This window comes from Microcaecilia unicolor, chromosome 3 (genome assembly GCF_901765095.1).
Source record: "Microcaecilia unicolor chromosome 3, aMicUni1.1, whole genome shotgun sequence".
In the NCBI taxonomy this organism is placed as follows: domain Eukaryota; kingdom Metazoa; phylum Chordata; class Amphibia; order Gymnophiona; family Siphonopidae; genus Microcaecilia; species Microcaecilia unicolor.
In genome coordinates, this window is record NC_044033.1 from 436,473,280 (window position 1) to 436,493,579 (window position 20,300).

Genomic DNA, 20,300 nt, shown 5'->3' on the forward strand with positions numbered 1-20,300 from the left:
CGCAAAAAGAGAGTACTGTCAATCAGCTGGCTCTGGGCATAAGGACCAAGAACAGAGCCAAGAGAAAGGAGATAAAAAGAGGAGTGCCAAGTAGCTACACTGAGGTGTATAGGCTCCCAAGGTGCTAAGATGCCCCAAAAACAGCATGGAAAAATTCAAACTCCAGGAATGGAGAAGCTTCTCACCAGCCACCAACGGGCTACGAAAAGAAAAGGTGCCAAAGGAGACAAGGCAGCCTTGTCTAGCCATCTAAACTGCGGTGTGCCCCAGCTACAGAGAAGTTACCGCGTCCAACCCACAGAGAAGGGTGCAGTCGACAGACAAGATGGAACTGTGCCCAACAGGCCGAGGTGAAACTGCACTCCACAGAGACAAAACTGAGCTGCACAATCAGAAGCTGAGCTGTGCTCAAGAGACAGAAGCAAAGCTGTACTCAACAGGATCCATGCTCAACCAAAATGGATTTGCGATCAAATTACACGAACAGAACTACGCACCACTGGTAGAGATGGAGTTGCACACCTCTGGCAAAGACGGAGATGCGCTCAAAATGCAGAGAAGCAGCTGCGAGAAAAACAGAGGACACAACTCGATACCATGGTTTAATGAAGAACTGAAAAAACTAAAAACACAAGTTAGGAGGCTCGAACGATCATGGAATAAAATAAAAAATGAACACACACTTAACGCATGGAAACAAATGCGAAGAAAATACAAATATGCAATAAGACAAACCAAAAGATCATACTACAAAACCAAAATAGGGCCAGACTACAAAGACACACAAACGTTTCCAACTCGTGAACAAACTACTAGATACCACACCAGCTACCACAACCAACATAGACACCCCATCAGCAGACAGCCTTGCCAAATACTTCAACAAGAAAATTATAAAGCTACAAAACACATTACCACTTAACACCATCGACCACGAAAAATTCGATTGCCTGGACCCAATCCCCGGTGAATATCCGGCAGACCGAACCTGGACAAATTTCGCTTTACTCACCGATGAAAACGTCACCCAAGCAATCAACAGATTCGCCAAATTCCATTGCAAACTGGACACCTGTCCTAACAACCATATAAAATCCACCTCTCAAAGCTTCATAGGAGACCTCACATCACACCTCAACTACATGTTACAACATGGACTCTTCCCTAAGGACAAAGGAAACATATTACTCACCCCAATACCCAAAAAAAAAAAAAGAAAAGCAAATGACAACCAACTACCGCCCGGTAGCATCTATCCCTTTGGCAGTCAAACTAATGGAAAGCATGGTAACTAAGCAACTTACCGACTACCTGAACAAATTCTTAATTCTACACGAATCACAATCTGGATTACGAACCAACCACAGCACCGAAACAGTACTAATCACTCTCCTAACCAAATTCAAACAAGAAATTGCAACTGGCAATAGTGTACTTCTCCTACAATTCGACATGGTAAACCACAAAATACTACTAAACATCCTAGAATACTTTGGGATCAGGGGAAGCGTAGTTAGTTGGATCAAGGGCTTCCTAACCACTAGAACATACCAAGTGATATCAAGTTCGAGCACATCACCACCATGGAAACCAGAATGTGGAGTACCCCAGGGATCACCACTTTCACCGACCCTTTTCAACCTAATGATGGCACCTCTAGCCAAATCTCTATCTATCCATGGCCTCAACCCTTACATCTACGCAGACGATGTCACGATTTACATCCCGTTCAAACACGATCTAACTGAAATCACAAATGAAATCAGTCTCCAAATCATGAATTCATGGGCGGATGCATTTCAATTAAAATAACACAGAAAAAACACAATGTCTCATCCTCTCGTCACAATACAACACGAACAAACCCACCACCATAAACAACCCAGACTACACCCTCCCTGTTTCAGATAGCCTGAAAATCCTCGGAGTCACAATCGACCGAAATCTCACACGAGAAAGCCAAGCGAAAAATATAACAAAGAAAATGTTCCACTCAATGTGGAAACTCCCTTTCTTCCCAAGGGAAATATTCCGCTGCCTGATACAATCAATGGTGCTAAGCCACCTAGACTATTGCAATGCAATCTATGCTGGATGCAAAGAACAAATCATTAAGAAACTCCAAACCGCCCAAAACTCTGCAGCCAGACTCATATTTGGAAATACGAAAGCGCCAAACCCCTAAGAGAAAAGCTACACTGGCTCCCACTTAAAGAACGAATTGCATTCAAAATCTGTACCCTGGTTCACAAAAGTATTCATGGCGAGGCCCCAGCATACATGACAAACATACATATACATAGTAGATGACGGCAGAAAAAGACCTGCACGGTCCATCCAGTCTGCCCAACAAGATAACTCATATGTGCTACTTTTTGTGTATACCCTACTTTAATTTGTACCTGTGCTCTTCAGGGCACAAACCTCATAGACTTACCAACCAGAAACGCAAAAAGATCAGCACACACGTTCCTAAATCTTCACTGCCCTAGCTGCAAAGAACTAAAATATAAATCAACATATGCATCCAGCTTCTCCTACATAAGCGCGCAACTATGGAATGCCCTGCCGACTGCCATTCAAAACAATACACGACCCAACAAACTTCCGAAAGTTATTAAAAACCAACTTGTTTGAAAAGGCATACCACAATGATCCATCTTAAATACCAGACAACGAAACCCATACCAGAGCGGGACAAAACCGAACTCTCGACACTGGATTGCTTAACTGTACTTTGGCACTCATGGACTTTATCGTTATACCACTCTACTTCTCATTCCAGAAACGAACTCTCTGCACTTGATTGCTTAATTTTCCCAGTCACTCATGAACTCTATAGCAATACCACTCTATTTCTCATGCCAGAAATGAACCCGCTACACTTGATTGCTTAATCTACTCTGTCACTTAAGAACCATTTTGTATTTCTCAATCCAGAAATGGCAATTGCCATTACGGCATTATGTAAGCCACACTGAGCCTGCAAATAGGTTGGGAAAATGTGGGATACAAATGCAATAAATAAATAAAAGCAGCACCCCACGGACAGAGCTGGATGTTAGTGCAACCTGCAGAACAGGAGCTGTGCTACAGATGCAGACCAGAAGTTGTGCTGCATCTGTAGTCACGGAGCTGTGCTCCACCTGCAGTCAAGGAACTGCACTCAACATATGGAGATGAAACTACGCTAACCATCCTGGCGTAGCTGTGGTCCACGTGCACACATGGAGCTGCGTACCACACACAGACCAAAAACTGCGTTCTATACGCTGCCAAGGAGCTGCACTCCACACTCAAGGGGCACTATATCTGCTGTTACGGAAATGTGCTCCACGTGCAGCGGAGCTGTGCTCCACGTGCATAAATGGAGCCGTGGTGAACAGCCAGAGAAGAAAATGAAGCCAGTGGCCAACAAGAAAACTGCACAACTTGTGGAGATGGAACTGCATACCAAACGCAAATAGATGGCCTAGATAGAGTTGTTAACAACTAAAAGAGAAGGCCCCATGCCCCAAAGGACACTCTCAGCCTCCAAGAAACATACCCGCACAGACCCCTCAGAGACAGATCGTCACTTTACAGAGGAGTGGAAGCCATGGAAACACAGAGATGAAGCCGTGCTTTCTGAGCCACAATGACCGCCCTCCTAGCCAACTGAGATAGAGCAGCAGTCAATACATAGTAACATAGTAGATGACGGCAGAAAAAGACCTGCACGGTCCATCCAGTCTGCCCAACAAGATAACTCATATGTGCTACTTTTTGTGTGTACCCTATTTTGATTTGTACCTGTGCTCTTCAGGGCACAGACCGTATAAGTCTGCCCAGCACTATCCCCGCCTCCCAACCACCAGCCCCGCCTCTCACCACCGGCTCTGGCACAGACCGTATAAGTCTGCCCAGCACTATCCCTGCCTCCCACCACCGGCTCTGGCACAGACCGTATAAGTCTGCCCAGCACTATCCCTGCCTCCCAAACACCAGTCCCGCTTCCCACCACCGGCTCTGGCACAGACCGTATAAGTCTGCCCAGCACTATCCCTGCCTCCCAACCACCAGCCCCGCCTCCCGATCTTGACTAAGCTCCTGAGGATCCATTCCTTTTGCACAGTCAATGTAGAGAAAGACCCCTGCTAAGAGAAAGGGAAGGACCACAGCTCTGGAATCCTCAGGCCAAAGAGAGCGAGAGGCAGCCGAACGCTGTCTTGAGGAAACGACTCTCGCTAGGCCATGAATAAAAAGGAAGCTAACCACCAACCCCAAACGAGGACAAACCAGCCAAGGGGAAGCCGAGCTCCACAGCAGGAACATATCAGCTTCCCTGTAAAAAAGTAGAGCAAAGCACCAAGCCAAGGGGCGACAACCAGGTCTCACTGAAATAGCTCTCCCCATAAGAGAAAGAACTGCGCTCCTTACAGAAAAGGGAGGGAGGGCCAAACGTGCCAGGAGAGAGGCACCTGAAACGAGAAAAGGTGAATTCCTCCCTTGCCAGTCTAATATTTCTGCCTGAAAGCAAAGAAAAGCTGCAAAGAGAAGTAGAAGACGGGCAAACTAGCCCGAAAAAAGATGCACAGTACCCTTTTTCCCACAGCTTGGTAAAAGGACCCCTAAATAAACTATACACTAAACTATAAACTTCTATCATGTTATTTTTTAAAGTATAAATAACATGCATTCTTTGTAAAGTTAATGTATTCTTAATGAGATATAATTTATTATATTTTTACACTAGGGCATGACCTTTTCATGCCCTACACATTCATTCTCTGTTTATGTATTTTTATTTGACACGATATACTAAGACGACACAGGGGGTATATTTGTTTTCTATCATTTAATTTTTGTATGTATAAATAGTATGCATTCTTTGTGAAGTTTATAAATTCTTAATAAGATATAATTTATTATATACTAGTAAAAAAAGGCCTGTTTCGGTATGAAAGGAAACGGGCGCTAGCAAGGTTCCCCCCCCAAGTCCCACGGCCCCCTTTCCTCCCCTCCGTTTTCCATGGCTTCCTCCCTCCGTCACTCTCCTTCACTCTGTTTTCCCTCCGAGTTGCAGGCCTCCCTCCCTCTGTCATTCTCCTTCGCTCTGTCCTCCCTCGGAGTGCCAGTCCCCCCCCCTCTAAAATCGCCAACCCCCCTCTCCCCCTCTCTTACCGGGATCCCGTCTGCAGCATTGAAGAGCGAACAGACTCAGCGAGTGTACTGCCTTTCCTTCTCTTCGCTCTGACTTTGGTCCCGCCCTCATTTCCTTTTTGCGCAAGGGCGGGACTAGAGTCAGCGCGAAGAGAAGGGAAAGCAGCATACTCGAAGGGATGTATGAAGTCAGTGTTATCTACCGCAGGTAGCAGACCACATCCGAGGGAGCCACGGTCCCAGGCAGTGTCAGAACACTGGAGGTGAAGTGAATGCTACATACCTGTAGAAGGTATTCTCCGAGGACAGCAGGCTGATTGTTCTCACTGATGGGTGACGTCCACGGCAGCCCCTCCAAACGGAATCTTCACTAGCAAAAGCCTTTGCTAGCCCTCGAGCGCAGATGCGCACCGCGCATCCGCGGCCGTCTTCCCGCCCGAAACCGGCTCGTGCCGGCCAGTCTCATATGTAGCAAGACAAAGAGAAGGGAAGACACAACTCCAAAGGGGAGGCGGGCGGGTTTGTGAGAACAATCAGCCTGCTGTCCTCGGAGAATACCTTCTACAGGTATGTAGCATTCGCTTTCTCCGAGGACAAGCAGGCTGCTTGTTCTCACTGATGGGGTATCCCTAGCCCCCAGGCTCACTCAAAACAACAACCATGGTCAATTGGGCCTCGCAACGGCGAGGACATAACTGAGATTGACCTAACAATTTATCCAACTAACTGAGAGTGCAGCCTGGAACAGAATAAACATGGGCCTAGGGGGGTGGAGTTGGATTCTATACCCCGAACAGATTCTGAAGCACTGACTGCCCAAACCGACTGTCGCGTCGGGTATCCTGCTGCAGGCAGTAATGAGATGTGAATGTGTGGACAGATGACCATGTCGCAGCTTTGCAAATCTCTTCAATAGTGGCTGACTTCAAGTGGGCTACCGACGCTGCCATGGCTCTAACATTATGAGCTGTGACATGACCCTCAAGAGCCAGCCCAGCCTGGGCGTAAGTGAAGGAAATGCAATCTGCTAGCCAATTGGATATGGTGCGTTTCCCTACAGCCACTCCCCTCCTGTTGGGATCAAAAGAAACAAAATTGGGCGGACTGTCTGTTGGGCTCGGTCCGCTCCAGATAGAAGGCCAATGCTCTCTTGCAGTCCAATGTGTGCAGCTGACGTTCAGCAGGGCAGGAATGAGGACGGGGAAAGAATGTTGGCAAGACAATTGACTGGTTCAGATGGAACTCCGACACAACCTTTAGCAAGAACTTAGGGTAAGTGCGGAGGACTACTCTGTTATGATGAAATTTGGTGTAAGGAGCCTGGGCTACCAAGGCCTGCAGCTCACTGACTCTACGAGCTGAAGTAACTGCCACCAAGAAAATGACCATCCAGGTCAAGTACTTCAGATGGCAGGAGTTCAGTGGCTCAAAAGGAGGTTTCATCAGCTGGGTGAGAACGACATTGAGATCCCATGACACTGTAGGAGGTTTGACAGGGGGCTTTGACAAAAGCAAACCTCTCATGAAGCGAACAACTAAAGGCTGTCCTGAGATCGGCTTACCTTCCACACGGTAATGGTATGCACTGATTGCACTAAGGTGAACCCTTACAGAGTTGGTCTTGAGACCAGACTCAGACAAGTGCAGAAGGTATTCAAGCAGGGTCTGTGTAGGACAAGAGCGAGGATCTAGGGCCTTGCTGTCACACCAGACGGCAAACCTCCTCCATAGAAAGAAGTAACTCCTCTTAGTGGAATCTTTCCTGGAAGCAAGCAAGATGCGGGAGACACCCTCTGACAGACCCAAAGAGGCAAAGTCTACGCTCTCAACATCCAGGCCGTGAGAGCCAGAGACCGGAGGTTGGGATGCAGAAGCGCCCCTTCGTCCTGTGTGATGAGGGTCGGAAAACACTCCAATCTCCACGGTTCTTCGGAGGACAACTCCAGAAGAAGAGGGAACCAGATCTGACGCAGCCAAAAAGAAGCAATCAGAATCATGGTGCCTCGGTCTTGCTTGAGTTTCAACAAAGTTTTCCCCACCAGAGGTATGGGAGGATAAGCATACAGCAGACCCTCCCCCCAGTCCAGGAGGAAGGCATCCGATGCCAGTCTGCGGTTGGCCTGAAGCCTGGAACAGAACTGAGGGACTTTGTGGTTGGCTCAAGATGCGAAAAGATCTACCAAGGGGGTGCCCCACACCTGGAAGATCTGATGCACTACACGGGAATTGAGCGACCACTCGTGAGGTTGCATAATCCTGCTCAACCTGTCGGCCAGACTGTTGCTTACGCCTGCCAGATATGTGGCTTGGAGCACCATGCCGTGACGGCGAGCCCAGAGCCACATGCTGACGGCTTCCTGACACAGGGGGCGAGATCCGGTGCTCCCCTGCTTGTTGATGTAATACATGGCAACCTGGTTGTCTGTCTGAATTTGGATAATTTGGTGGAACAGCCGATCTCTGAAAGCCTTCAGAGCGTTCCAGACCGCTCGTAACTCCAGAAGATTGATCTGCAGATCGCGTTCCTGGAGGGACCAGCTTCCCTGGGTGTGAAGCCCATCGACATGAGCTCCCCACCCCAGGAGAGACGCATCAGTCGTCAGCACTTTTTGTGGCTGAGGAATTTGGAAAGGACGTCCCAGAGTCAGATTGGACCAAATCGTCCATCAATACAGGGATTTGAGAAAACTCGTGGACAGGTGGATCACGTCTTCTAGATCCCCAGCAGCCTGAAACCACTGGGAAGCTAGGGTCCATTGAGCAGATCTCATGTGAAGGCGGGCCATGGGAGTCACATGAACTGTGGAGGCCATGTGGCCCAGCAATCTCAACATCTGCCGAGCTGTGACCTGCTGGGACGCTCGCACCCGCGAGACGAGGGACATCAAGTTGTTGGCTCTCGCCTCTGGGAGATAGGCACAAGCTGTCCGAGAATCCAGCAGAGCTCCTATGAATTCGAGTTTCTGCACTGGGAGAAGGTGGGACTTGAGATAATTTATCACAAACCCCAGTAGCTCCAGGAGGCGAATAGTCATCTGCATGGACTGTAGAGCTCCTGCCTCGGATGTGTTCTTCACCAGCCAATCGTCGAGATATGGGAACACGTGTACCCCCAGCCTGCGAAGTGCCGCCGCTACTACAGCCAAGCACTTCGTGAACACTCTGGGCGCAGAGGCGAGCCCAAAGGGTAGCACACAGTACTGGAAGTGACGTGTGCCCAGCTGAAATCGCAGATACTGTCTGTGAGCTGGCAGTATCGGGATGTGTGTGTAGGCGTCCTTCAAGTCCAGAGAGCATAGCCAATCGTTTTCCTGAATCATGGGGAGAAGGGTGCCCAGAGAAAGCATCCTGAACTTTTCTTTGACCAGATATTTGTTCAGGGCCCTTAGGTCTAGGATGGCACGCATCCCCCCTGTTTTCTTTTCCACAAGGAAGTACCTGGAATAGAATCCCAGCCCTTCCTGCCCGGATGGCATGGGCTCGATCGCATTGGCGCTGAGAAGGGCGGAGAGTTCCTCTGCAAGTACCTGCTTGTGTTGGAAGCTGTAAGACTGAGCTCCCGGTGGACAATTTGGAGGTTTTGAGGCCAAATTGAGGGTATATCCTTGCCGGACTATTTGGAGAACCCACTGATCGGAGGTTATGAGAGGCCACCTTTGGTGAAAAACTTTCAACCTCTTTGCGACCGGCAGGTCGCCCGGCACTGACACTTGGATGTCGGCTATGCTCTGCTGGAGCCAGTCAAAAGCTCGTCCCTTGCTTTTGCTGGGGAGCCGAGGGGCCTTGCTGAGGCGCACGCTGCTGATGAGAGTGAGCGCGCTGGGGCTTAGCCTGGGCCGCAGGCTGTCGAGAAGGAGGATTGTACCTACGCTTACCAGAAGAGTAGGGAACAGTCTTCCTTCCCCCAAAAAATCGTCTACCTGTTGAGGTAGAGGCTGAAGGCTGCCGGCGGGAGAACTTGTCGAAAGCGGTGTCCCGCTGGTGGAGCTGCTCTACCACCTGCTCGACTTTCTCTCCAAAAATATTATCCGCACGGCAAGGCGAGTCCGCAATCCGCTGCTGGATCCTATTCTCCAGGTCGGAGGCACGCAGCCATGAGAGTCTGCGCATCACCACACCTTGAGCAGCGGCCCTGGACGCAACATCAAAGGTGTCATACACCCCTCTGGCCAGGAATTTTCTGCACGCCTTCAGCTGCCTGACCACCTCCTGAAATGGCTTGGCTTGCTCAGGGGGGAGCTTGTCCACCAAGCCCGCCAACTGCCGCACAATGTTCCGCATGTGTATGCTCATGTAGAGCTGGTAAGACTGGATTTTGGCCACGAGCATAGAAGAATGGTAGGCCTTCCTCCCAAAGGAGTCTAAGGTTCTAGAGTCCTTGCCCGGGGGCGCCGAAGCATGCTCCCTAGAACTCTTAGCCTTCTTTAGGGCCAAATCCACAACTCCAGAGTCGTGAGGCAACTGAGTGCGCATCAGCTCTGGGTCCCCATGGATCCGGTACTGGGACTCGATCTTCTTGGGAATGTGGGGATTACTTAATGGCTTGGTCCAGTTCGCAAGCAATGTCTTTTTTAGGACATGATGCATGGGTACTGTGGATGCTTCCTTAGGTGGAGAAGGATAGTCCAGGGCTCAAACATTTCAGCCCTGGGCTCGTCCTCCACAACCACCGGGAAGGGGATGGCCGTAGACATCTCCCGGACAAAGGCCGCAAAAGACAGACTCTCGGGAGGAGAAAGCTGCCTTTCAGGGGAGGGAGTGGGATCAGAAGGTAGGCCATCAGACTCCTCGTCAGAGAAATATCTGATGTCCTCCTCCTCCTCCCACGAGGCCTCACCATCGGTATCAGACACAAGTTCACGGACCTGTGTCTGAAGCCGTGCCCGGCTCGACTCCGTGGAACCACGGTGGGAGCGTCGAGACGTAGACTCCCTCGCCCGCACTGGCGAAGCTCCCTCTGCTGACGTCGTCGGGGAGCCTTCCTGGGAGGCGACCGCAGTCAGTACCGCAAGCGGCACCGACGTCGGAGACCTCACCCCGGGCAAGGGGCCAGCCGGCGCCTCACTCGACGGTACCGGTGGCGCAAGCACCCCCGGTACCGGAGGGGAAGGGCGCAACAGCTCTCCCAGGATCTCTGGGAGGACAGCCCGGAGACTCTCGTGCAGAGCGGCTGTGGAGAAAGACGTGGAAGCCGATGCAGGAGTCGATGTCACAGTCTGTTCCGGGCTGTCCATAGTGGAGCGCATCGACACCTCTTGAACAGAGGTTGAGCTGTCCTCTCGGTGCCGATGCCTACTGGGTGCCGACTCCCTCGGCGACCCAGAGCTCTCGGTGCCAATACGGGAAGGGGACCGGTGTCGATGCTTCAACTTCTTGGAACGAAGCATGTCACCGGAGCTTCCCGGCACCGACGAGGAGGACGTAGAATCCAGCCGTCGCTTCCTCGGGGCCGAGGCCGAAGAAGGTCGGTCTCGGGGGGGCTGTACCGCAGGAGCCCTCAGGGTAGGGGGAGACCCACCCGAAGGCTCACCGCCACCAGCAGGGGAATGGACAGCCCTCACCTGCACTCCAGTCGAAGCACCACCGTCCGACAACATCAGCAGAAGTGGAGGTCCCGGTACCACCGACGCCGAAGCAGCCTTCCGATGTCTCAGCCCCGATGCAGAGGGTCGATGCCTCGATGCACTCGATGCAGTCGCGGCTGAGGACGGAGGTCTAGACGCTGTCGACGTCAATGCACTCGATACTCCCGGTGCCGATGCCGACGAAGAGCCCGAGAACAAAACGTTCCACTGGGCCAATCTCACTACCTGAGTCCGCTTTTGTAAAAGGGCGCACAGACTACAGGCCTGCGGGCGGTGCCCAGCCCCCAGACACTGAAGACACGACGCGTGCCTGTCAGTGAGCGAGATTACCCGGGTGCACTGGGTGCACTTCTTGAAGCCGCTGGGAGACTTCGATGACATGGGCGGAAAAATCACGCCGGCGAGATCAAAACTCGTGATTGCGTAAAGCACCAAAAGAGGGGGAGAAAAAATTCGACCCGAGGCATCAAAAGGGCCTACCCCGAAGACGAAAAGAAACTTACCGGGGCAAAAACTGGAAATAGAGGAAAGGGAAAAAGACCGAAAAGGTCTTCTTCCAAAATCCTTTTTTTTTTTTTTTTGCGAAAAGTCAAAAGAGACACGCGAGGTCAACTAAAGGGGCGCGAACGGCGTAACACGACCGTACCGAGCGCGGACATAAGAAGACTGGCCGGCACGAGCCGGTTTCGGGCGGGAAGACGGCCGCGCATGCGCGGTGCGCATCGGCGCGCGAGGGCTAGCAAAGGCTTTTGCTAGTGAAGATTCCGATTGGAGGGGCTGCCGTGGACGTCACCCATTTGTGAGAACAAGCAGCCTGCTTGTCCTCGGAGAAGAATTATTATATAGGATTTATAACAATGGTCAGGCATGATGTTTTTATACGATAAGTTTACATAAATACTGGATTTATGGCTACATCTGTTTCATTAGCCAGGAAAAAAGGGCACAGAATCAATTCACTATATGCACACTGGGGATATTATCATCCTTCTCACTATTTTATTATATGAACACTAGGTTCTTCTTTAATTTCTATTTTTGTTCCTTTATTTCCCTGCTGTTTATCACATCATTAATACACATAGTGCTGTGGCACCTTTCATTCAAACCACGTTTCTAGATGTTGTACAGCTCCAGTCATAATCTGCTTTCTATTTATAACTTCAGTTTTCACTGTTCTTATCACTTACATTGACTCCCCACATTATGGGTCACCATATATTTGTCTCCAATACACATTTTTCACTGGGCACTGGGTGTCTTAGTAGAGACCTCGCTCCTGTATTTTTAGGCCTCATTTCTTCCTATGAGGATTTTAGTACACTAGTTTAACATACACAAATTTATTTGAATCTAGTTCGTGCCTTTTCTTTTAAACTACGCAATCTGAGGACAGCACGGTTGCTTTGCAGAAAAGAATCATACTACGACTTTTCCTGTCACTATGGAATTCATAGATAAGTTACACATCAAGAAAGGTTTGGCATACATATCATTATATGTATTTTTTATGTTACTTTAGCCTTTTCCAGCCCTTCAGCTCCCTACTTATCTGACAGAATTCCAAACCTGTCATTTTCTTTTTAATGGCTGCACACGTTAAGATATTTCATAAGCCTGGCTTCTTTCATTATATGTATTTTTTATGTTACTTTAGCCTTTTCCAGCCCTTCAGCTCCCTACTTATCTGACAGAATTCCAAACCTGTCATTTTCTTTTTAATGGCTGCACACGTTAAGATATTTCATAAGCCTGGCTTCTTTCTTTTTACAATTAGATTGGAAAATAAGTATTTTAGTACAAGATGGCAGCTAGTTTATATAATTTTAGGCTCACGATTATGGGGCTATTTTTTGAAAATTTTAACCCTTTCACTGTACAGTATTTACACCGTTTAGACAGCCACCATATGGATGGGGAGTATGCTATCACCATCAGTTAGCAGTATCTTTGATAATACAGAGCATTAAGCGACAAGCAGGTGTGTGCCTGTTCAGCAACCTAGAGATTTCTATATTGATATTTTATATAAGACCTTTATTGTCCTCTTATTGTATGGGGTGTTCATTAAGGAATATTTTCCCTCTTGTTTGGAGGAGTACCCTAATGGTTAGTGCGGCGTATTCCAGACCTGGGTTCAATTACTGTTGCTGCCTAAAGTCAGCAGTGGGGTGAGATCCTGGAAAACAAGGTTCAGTTCCCTCTGCAACTCTGTGTGACCATAGGCATGTCACTCCACTGCCCTAGGTACAATATACCACTTAGATTGTAAGCCCATTAGAGACAGTGTCAATCCCTGTAAAGAAATAGTAAACCACTTAGGTCTAGGTGATATATAAATAGTAAAAATAGTAGTAGTAGTAAAAATAAATAATTTTTTAAAATTTGTAATATCGTTCAGGTTCTTATACTCTCCTTGGTGCAATAGATTGAACAATCACTGTATTCTCATTGTGGTACTTATATTTAACATTCCTTTAATACTTCAGATATGTTTTATTCTCGACACTTCATTTTATTGATACACCACTGTCTGATGGGGTAATGAGGAATTGATTATTGTCTTCATTTTTTCAGGTACTTTATTTGGTGTAAACTTGATAGTCTTTCACTTTGGAATACCTTCCACCCATACTTTTTATTATTTACCAAAAGGGTAGGTCCTTGACCCAGATATGTGTGTTATGCCTTTTAGTATCATTTGCACAACATTTCCTCTTTTTTTGCTATTTTTAGTCCATCAATATAGCATATGTATTTTCAAAAGTTGAGACTGTGTTCCCTATGGACATTTTAAGAATTTTTTCAAACGTTGACAATATTTTTCGTGTAACCATATGATTGGTGGAATAACCTTGATTAATTTTTAATATTTTTCTGTGGACATTTCCACTGTTGTTATTTTTTTTGTTCACAATCATCACTAGTCATAAAAACTTCCCCTACTTTTATAAGTAAAATATCCTATTTTTACTTCAAGTGCTTATAGTGTTTATATGCTATACTGGAAGTAAAACCTCTTAATAAGTGGCAACTTACAGTAAAAATAGGATAAGTTTGCCTATAAAAGTAGGGGAGGTTTTTATGACTAGTGATGGCTGTGCTCAGATTTGCGACTATTTCAATCTCTTTAGAAAAGGTTAAACATCAGCAAATTACACCTGAATAGTGAAAGACATTGTAGTACTTACATTGGATATTGTGGTGGACACTGGATAGTAAGCCTGCTTGACTCATTTCATATTTAAAGTTGTATAATAAAAAAGTCTACATAACTGCCTATAATTTTTGCATTCCACAAAATATATTGAAGTAAGAGTTTGCTTCACTTATCTATGCAATTATAGAAATATTCCAAAAGTAAATAAAACAAACAAAATGTATTACATTACTCTTCATACCCATGGACTGAATACTTCATGGAAGCCTCTTTTGCACCACTAACAGCCATGAGTCACTTAGAATAACTGCTTTGAAGTTGGCGTGCTTTGAAGTTGGATGGGTATTATCTGTGGACTGCAGTCTTCAACCCTTGCCACAGATTTTCTATTGGATTCAGTCCTAGACTTTGATTGGACCCATCCAGAATATTCACTTTCTTCTTGCAAAGCTACTCTTGTTGCTGTTGCTTTGTATTCAGGATTGTTGCCCTGCTGAAAGGTAAATATTCTCCCCATCCCCAAGGTCTATGGCAGTGTACAGATTAGCCTGTACTTTGTGCCTTTCATCTTTTCTTCAGTCTTACTTTTTGAATATTTGTATAATTTCACATTGAAAGCATTATGTTGGTGCAGATCAGTGAAACAAACTAAACTCCTACTTTAATGCACTTTGAATTACATTTTTGTACAGCACAATGTAAAAAAAGAGAGAGAGAAAAAAAAAAGAGTTTGAAGAGTTTAAGTGCTATAAATCACAAACATTAATTTAAAGGCAAGGTTATAATGACCTTTCATACATAACTTCTCCATCTGCTAAAATAATTAGAAAATACATAATAAACCACCCAAAACAAAAGCTACTTAGCCAGGGTCCAATCCCCAACACAAGAGCACAAAGAAGTTACGTCAACCTTTTGGGTCTTGGATATTTTGGTTGATCATACAGTGATCAACTGCTGTTCTGTAGACTCAGCATAATTAGATGTTTTTGCTATTTGTGGATATTCAGTGGTGCTACCAAAATAGGTAGCATCACTGAATACATGTGTGATTTGAAACAGTGTTTTAGATGAATCAAATCATGTTTTCATGCACCAGAATATTGACCTCTATATCTATCTGCAATTTTAATCCATAATTACTAGGGCAACAAGTTAAACACATTTAACTCTGCAGTCTTTAATCCCATGGGTTTGCTGTTCCCTTCACTGCTCTCTATGGGGTAGCCAAGTCTCTTCTTTACATTTTAACACTGGGTTGAAGTTCTTTTTCTAACTCTACAGAGCTTCCTTTCATTTCACTGCCTGATAGCCTTGCTGGGTCCTTAGGCTACATTGGTCTTTACTTTCAAGCAGGAAGCAGGAACGTCTCTCTCTTGGCTGCTCTGTGCCTTTATGCTTTTCAATAAGAGCCCAGTTCCAACATAAGGCAAAACAAGCATATGTCTCAGGTGACAATTTCTGGTGGCTGGCAAAGAAGAGCTTCAGTTAAAACAAAATGATAAATCCTGACAGACTAACTTAAAAATCATCAATATATACTTTTTCCTGCAAAGAATTTAGGCAGGTTTCAAATAACCTGTTTACACATACTCGCACAAAATAATGCTCAGTTTGTTTTGTGAGTATTCACATATTTTGAGAGGGATAGTGTTTGGGTGATGACTTCAGTTTAACTATCAAAATCTCAAGGAGGGTGGCCTGGGAGTCCAAAAGCTAATTGACTGCAAGACTAAAGGTTTGCCTAGGGCTAATAGCTCTGCATTGTCCCTGATTGTAACTGTCACTCTTCCCAGTCTTGTGCCAAGCTGCTTCTCTTTTTCTAATACTACACTTGCTTTGGTTCCCCACACAGGTCTCTGGGCCCTGATGTTACCAAATCAATAATTATAAAACATTTGATTTTAGGAATGGCAATTAAAAAACAAACGTATAAGAACATAACACTTGAATGAAAACAACCATAAAGAAGACAACGTCTGAACCAACTATTTAACATCTAGAATTACATAGCGATCAAAGGTAATGTTTTAATGGCATGCCTTACTATGTGCAGATCTGTTGAAAGTTTTTCAATTGAAGGTCTGAGGCTTTCAACTGCTTTCAGGCCATCCTGAAAGAAACTGAAAAGGAATAAAGAACAATAAAGTGTGTATTTTCTTAAGTTAAAGCAACTAGTTTGCCATCTAAGACTACTTTCCTAAAGATTACTGACATACCTGTAATATATGGCCCACTATAAAAAAGATGAATAGCTAAGGGCCTGATGCACAAAACTTCCCAGGCCTGCAAAATGCTTTTTTGGCCTGTTCCAGCTGGTTTAGCAAGCACGTTATTCAGCAGGAGATACACAAAGAGGTTCTGTGGGCTATTTTCCATTCACAGCAGCAGAAACAGGAATAGTATAAGTACATAAGTACATAAGTAGTGCCATACTGGGAAAGACCAAAGGTCCATCTAGCCCAGCATCCTGTCACCGACAGTGGCCAATCCAGGTCAAGGGCACCTGGCACGCTCCCCAAACGTAAAAACATTCCAGACAAGTTATACCTAAAAATGCGGAATTTTTCCAAGTCCATTTAATAGCGGTCTATGGACTTGTCCTTTAGGAATCTATCTAACCCCTTTTTAAACTCCGTCAAGCTAACCGCCCGTACCACGTTCTCCGGCAACGAATTCCAGAGTCTAATTACACGTTGGGTGAAGAAAAATTTTCTCCGATTCGTTTTAAATTTACCACACTGTAGCTTCAACTCATGCCCTCTAGTCCTAGTATTTTTGGATAGCGTGAACAGTCGCTTCACATCCACCCGATCCATTCCACTCATTATTTTATACACTTCTATCATATCTCCCCTCAGCCGTCTCTTCTCCAAGCTGAAAAGCCCTAGCCTTCTCAGCCTCTCTTCATAGGAAAGTCGTCCCATCCCCACTATCATTTTCGTCGCCCTTCGCTGTACCTTTTCCAATTCTACTATATCTTTTTTGAGATACGGAGTATGCTAATGCATTTAAATGAGTAGATCAACATTCAAATGTGAATACCGAGCGACGCACAGAAGCAGCCCCTACCTTTACCACAGGAATTATAACGGGAGGTTAGGAGCCGTCGTAGCATGACGGTGGCTCCTGGATCTCGCCACTGTAGACATCTGTTTTTCCTGAATGTTGTAGAGCTTTACTGTTTCTTGTTCCCATTTCTCCTTGGTAGCTCTGGGAGGGCAGTTTGTCATGTGGTGAGTGAAGGGGAATGTCTGATCAGAGATGTCCCCTAGAGAGCTGGAGCTAGAAATAATTCCAAAGTGCTTTGTCCGGGGCAGTTTTGGATCTGTGCAGTGTCCAGTCTGAAGCAGAATAGAACTCAAGCAGCCAGCCTGGCCCGCCCATTCCTTCCATGACAAGCGCTCCAGAGAGTGCAGGACTGGCTCAGCTCATGCTGCTCCCGGGCAGTCATTCAGCACTCAGATCGTGCCTGGGCCTGTTGAATGCCTCCCAGCACCTCCTGCACTCATATTCCCTGCCCTGGGCTCTTCGTCTTGCATTGAAACCATGAAAAGTTTTTTTTTGTTGTTTTTTTTGGGGGGGGGGGGGGAAGCTTTCATACATGCAGTTTCTATGCATGTACGAAAGCCGTGTGTTGCACACGGAGTTCTCAGTAAGCGTAGAGCAGCCACACTTAGCGGGTGGCACTTTCCCTATCGAGCTGCATGGTAAAAGTACGTGCAGCTCATTTGCATGTGATTTCTTCTAAGAACTGCTTGCTATTTTCACCTCAGTCATTTTTACTGAGGAGGAAACAGCAAATGGTTCTTTCCGGGGACTTTTGTGCATCGGCCCCTAAAAGGCTTATTTACTAACCTAACATATAACAGCATGTTATATAACAGCATATAATACCACAAGAAACCCTATAGCAAATGATACATACCTGTAGCAGGTGTTCTCCGAGGACAGCAGGCTGATTGTTCTCACGACTGGGTTGACGTCCACGGCAGCCCCCACCAACCGGAAGAAAACTTCGCGGGCGGTCCCGCACGCAGGGCACGCCCACCACGCATGCACGGCTGTCTTCCCGCCCGTGCGCAACCGTTCCCGCTCAGTTGAATGACAAGCAAAGGAATGAGTAAAACGCAACTCCAAAGGGGAGGGAGGGAGGGTAGGTGAGAACAATCAGCCTGCTGTCCTCGGAGAACACCTGCTACCGGTATGTATCATTCACTTTATCCGAGGGCAAGCAGGCTGCTTGTTCTCACGACTGGGGTATCCCTAGCTCTCAGGCTCACTCAAAACAAGAACCCAGGTCAATTGAACCTCGCAACGGCAAGGGCATAACAGAAATTGACCTACGAAGAACAACTAAGAGTGCAGCCTGAACAGAATAAAATCGGGTCCTGGAGAGTGGAGTTGGATTCAAACCCCAAACAGATTCTGCAGCACCGACTGCCCGAACCGACTGTCGCGTCGGGTATCCTGCTGGAGGCAGTAATGTGATGTGAATGTGTGGACCGATGACGTCGCAGCCTTGCAAATCTCTTCAATAGTGGCTGACTTCAAGTGGGCCACCAATGCTGCCATGGCTCTAACACTATGAGCCGTGACATGACCCTCAAGAGCCAGCCCAGCCTGGGCGTAAGTGAAGGAAATGCAATCTGCTAGCCAATTGGAGATGGTGCGTTTCCCGACAGCGACCCCCTTCCTATTGGGGTCGAAAGAAATAAACAATTGGGCGGACTGTCTGTGGGGCTGTGTCCGCTCCAGATAGAAGGCCAACGCTCGCTTGCAGTCCAATGTGTGCAACTGACGTTCAGCAGGGCGGGTATGCGGTCTGGGAAAGAATGTTGGCAAGACAATTGACTGGTTAAGATGGAACTCCGACACCACCTTTGGCAGGAACTTAGGGTGAGTGCAGAGTACTACTCTGTTATGGTGAAATTTGTATAAGGAGCATGAGCTACCAGGGCTTGAAGCTCACTGACTCTACGAGCTGAAGTAACTGCCACCAAGAAAATGACCTTCCAGGTCAAGTACTTCAGATGGCAAGAATTCAGTGGCTCAAAAGGAGGCTTCATCAGCTGGGTGAGGACGACGTTGAGATCCCATGACACTGCAGGAGGCTTGACAGGGGGCCTTGACAAAAGCAAGCCTCTCATGAATCGAACGACTAAAGGCTCTCCAGAGATGGCTTTACCCTCTACACGATAAAGGTAAGCACTAATCGCACTACGGTGATTCCTTACTGAGTTGGTCTTGAGACCAGACTCTGAAAAGTGCAGAAGGTATTCAAGCAGGTTCTGTGTAGGACAAGAACGAGGTTCTAGGGCCTTGCTCTCAAACCAGACGACAAACCTCCTCCACTTGAAAAAGTAACTCTTTTTAGTGGAATCTTTCCTGGAGGCAAGCAAGACGCGGGAGACACCCTCAGACAGACCCAACGAAGCAAAATCTACGCCCTCAACATCCAGGCCGTGAGAGCCAGAGACTGAAGGTTGGGGTGCAGAAGCGCTCCGTCGGTCTGCGAAATGAGAGTCGGAAAACACTCCAATCTCCACGGTTCTTCGGAGAACAACTCCAGAAGTAGAGGGAACCAGATCTGACGGGGCCAAAAAGGCGCTATCAGAATCATGGTGCCGTGGTCTTGCTTGAGCTTTAGCAAGGTCTTCCCCACCACAGGTATGGGAGGATATGCATACAGGAGGCCATTCCCCCAATGGAGGAGAAAGGCATCCAACGCCAGTCTGCCGTGTGCCTGTAGTCTGGAACAGAGCTGAGGCAGCTTGTGATTGGTCTGAGAGGTGAAAAGGTCCACCGAGGGGGTGCCCCACTCTCAGAAGATCTTGCGTACCACTCTGGAATGGAGCGACCACTCGTGCGGTTGCATGACTCTGCTCAGCCTGTAGCCCAGACTGTTGTTTACGCCTGCCAGGTTTGTGGCCTGGAGACGCATGCTGAACTGGCAGGCCCAACGCCACATCCTGACGGCTTCCTGACACAGGGGGCGAGATCTGGTGCCCCCCTGCTTGTTGATGTAATACATTGCAACCTGATTGTCTGTCCGAATTTGGATGATTTGGTAGGACAGCCGATCCCTGAAGGCCTTCAGTGCGTTCCAGACCGCTCGGAGCTCCAGGAGGTTGATCTGAAGATCTTGTTCCTGGAGGGACCACACCCACTGGGTGTGGAGCCCATCGACATTAGCTCCCTATCCCAGGCGAGATGCATCCGTCGTCAGCACCTTCGTGGGCTGCGGAATTTGGAATGGACGTCCCAGGGTCAAATTGGTCCGAATTGTCCACCAGTGCAGCGAATTGCGGCAACTGACGGACAGGCGGATGACATCTTCTAGATTCCCGGTGGCTTGGCACCACTGGGAAGCTAGGGTCCATTGAGCAGATCTCATGTGAAGATCAGCCATG

General features: G+C 47.4%; 1 protein-coding gene across 5 annotated transcripts in view; it reads right to left on the reverse strand.

Annotated features, from left to right (window-relative positions):
- ASAP2 (ArfGAP with SH3 domain, ankyrin repeat and PH domain 2) overlaps positions 1-20,300 on the reverse strand; it is a 333,390-nt gene that overhangs the window by 193,602 nt on the left and 119,488 nt on the right. For all 5 annotated transcript variants that reach the window (XM_030198894.1, XM_030198893.1, XM_030198892.1 and 2 more), the window contains exon 8: positions 15,935-16,010. In XM_030198894.1, the coding sequence (XP_030054754.1) occupies positions 15,935-16,010 (76 nt within the window). The remainder of the gene's footprint in view (positions 1-15,934; positions 16,011-20,300) is intronic.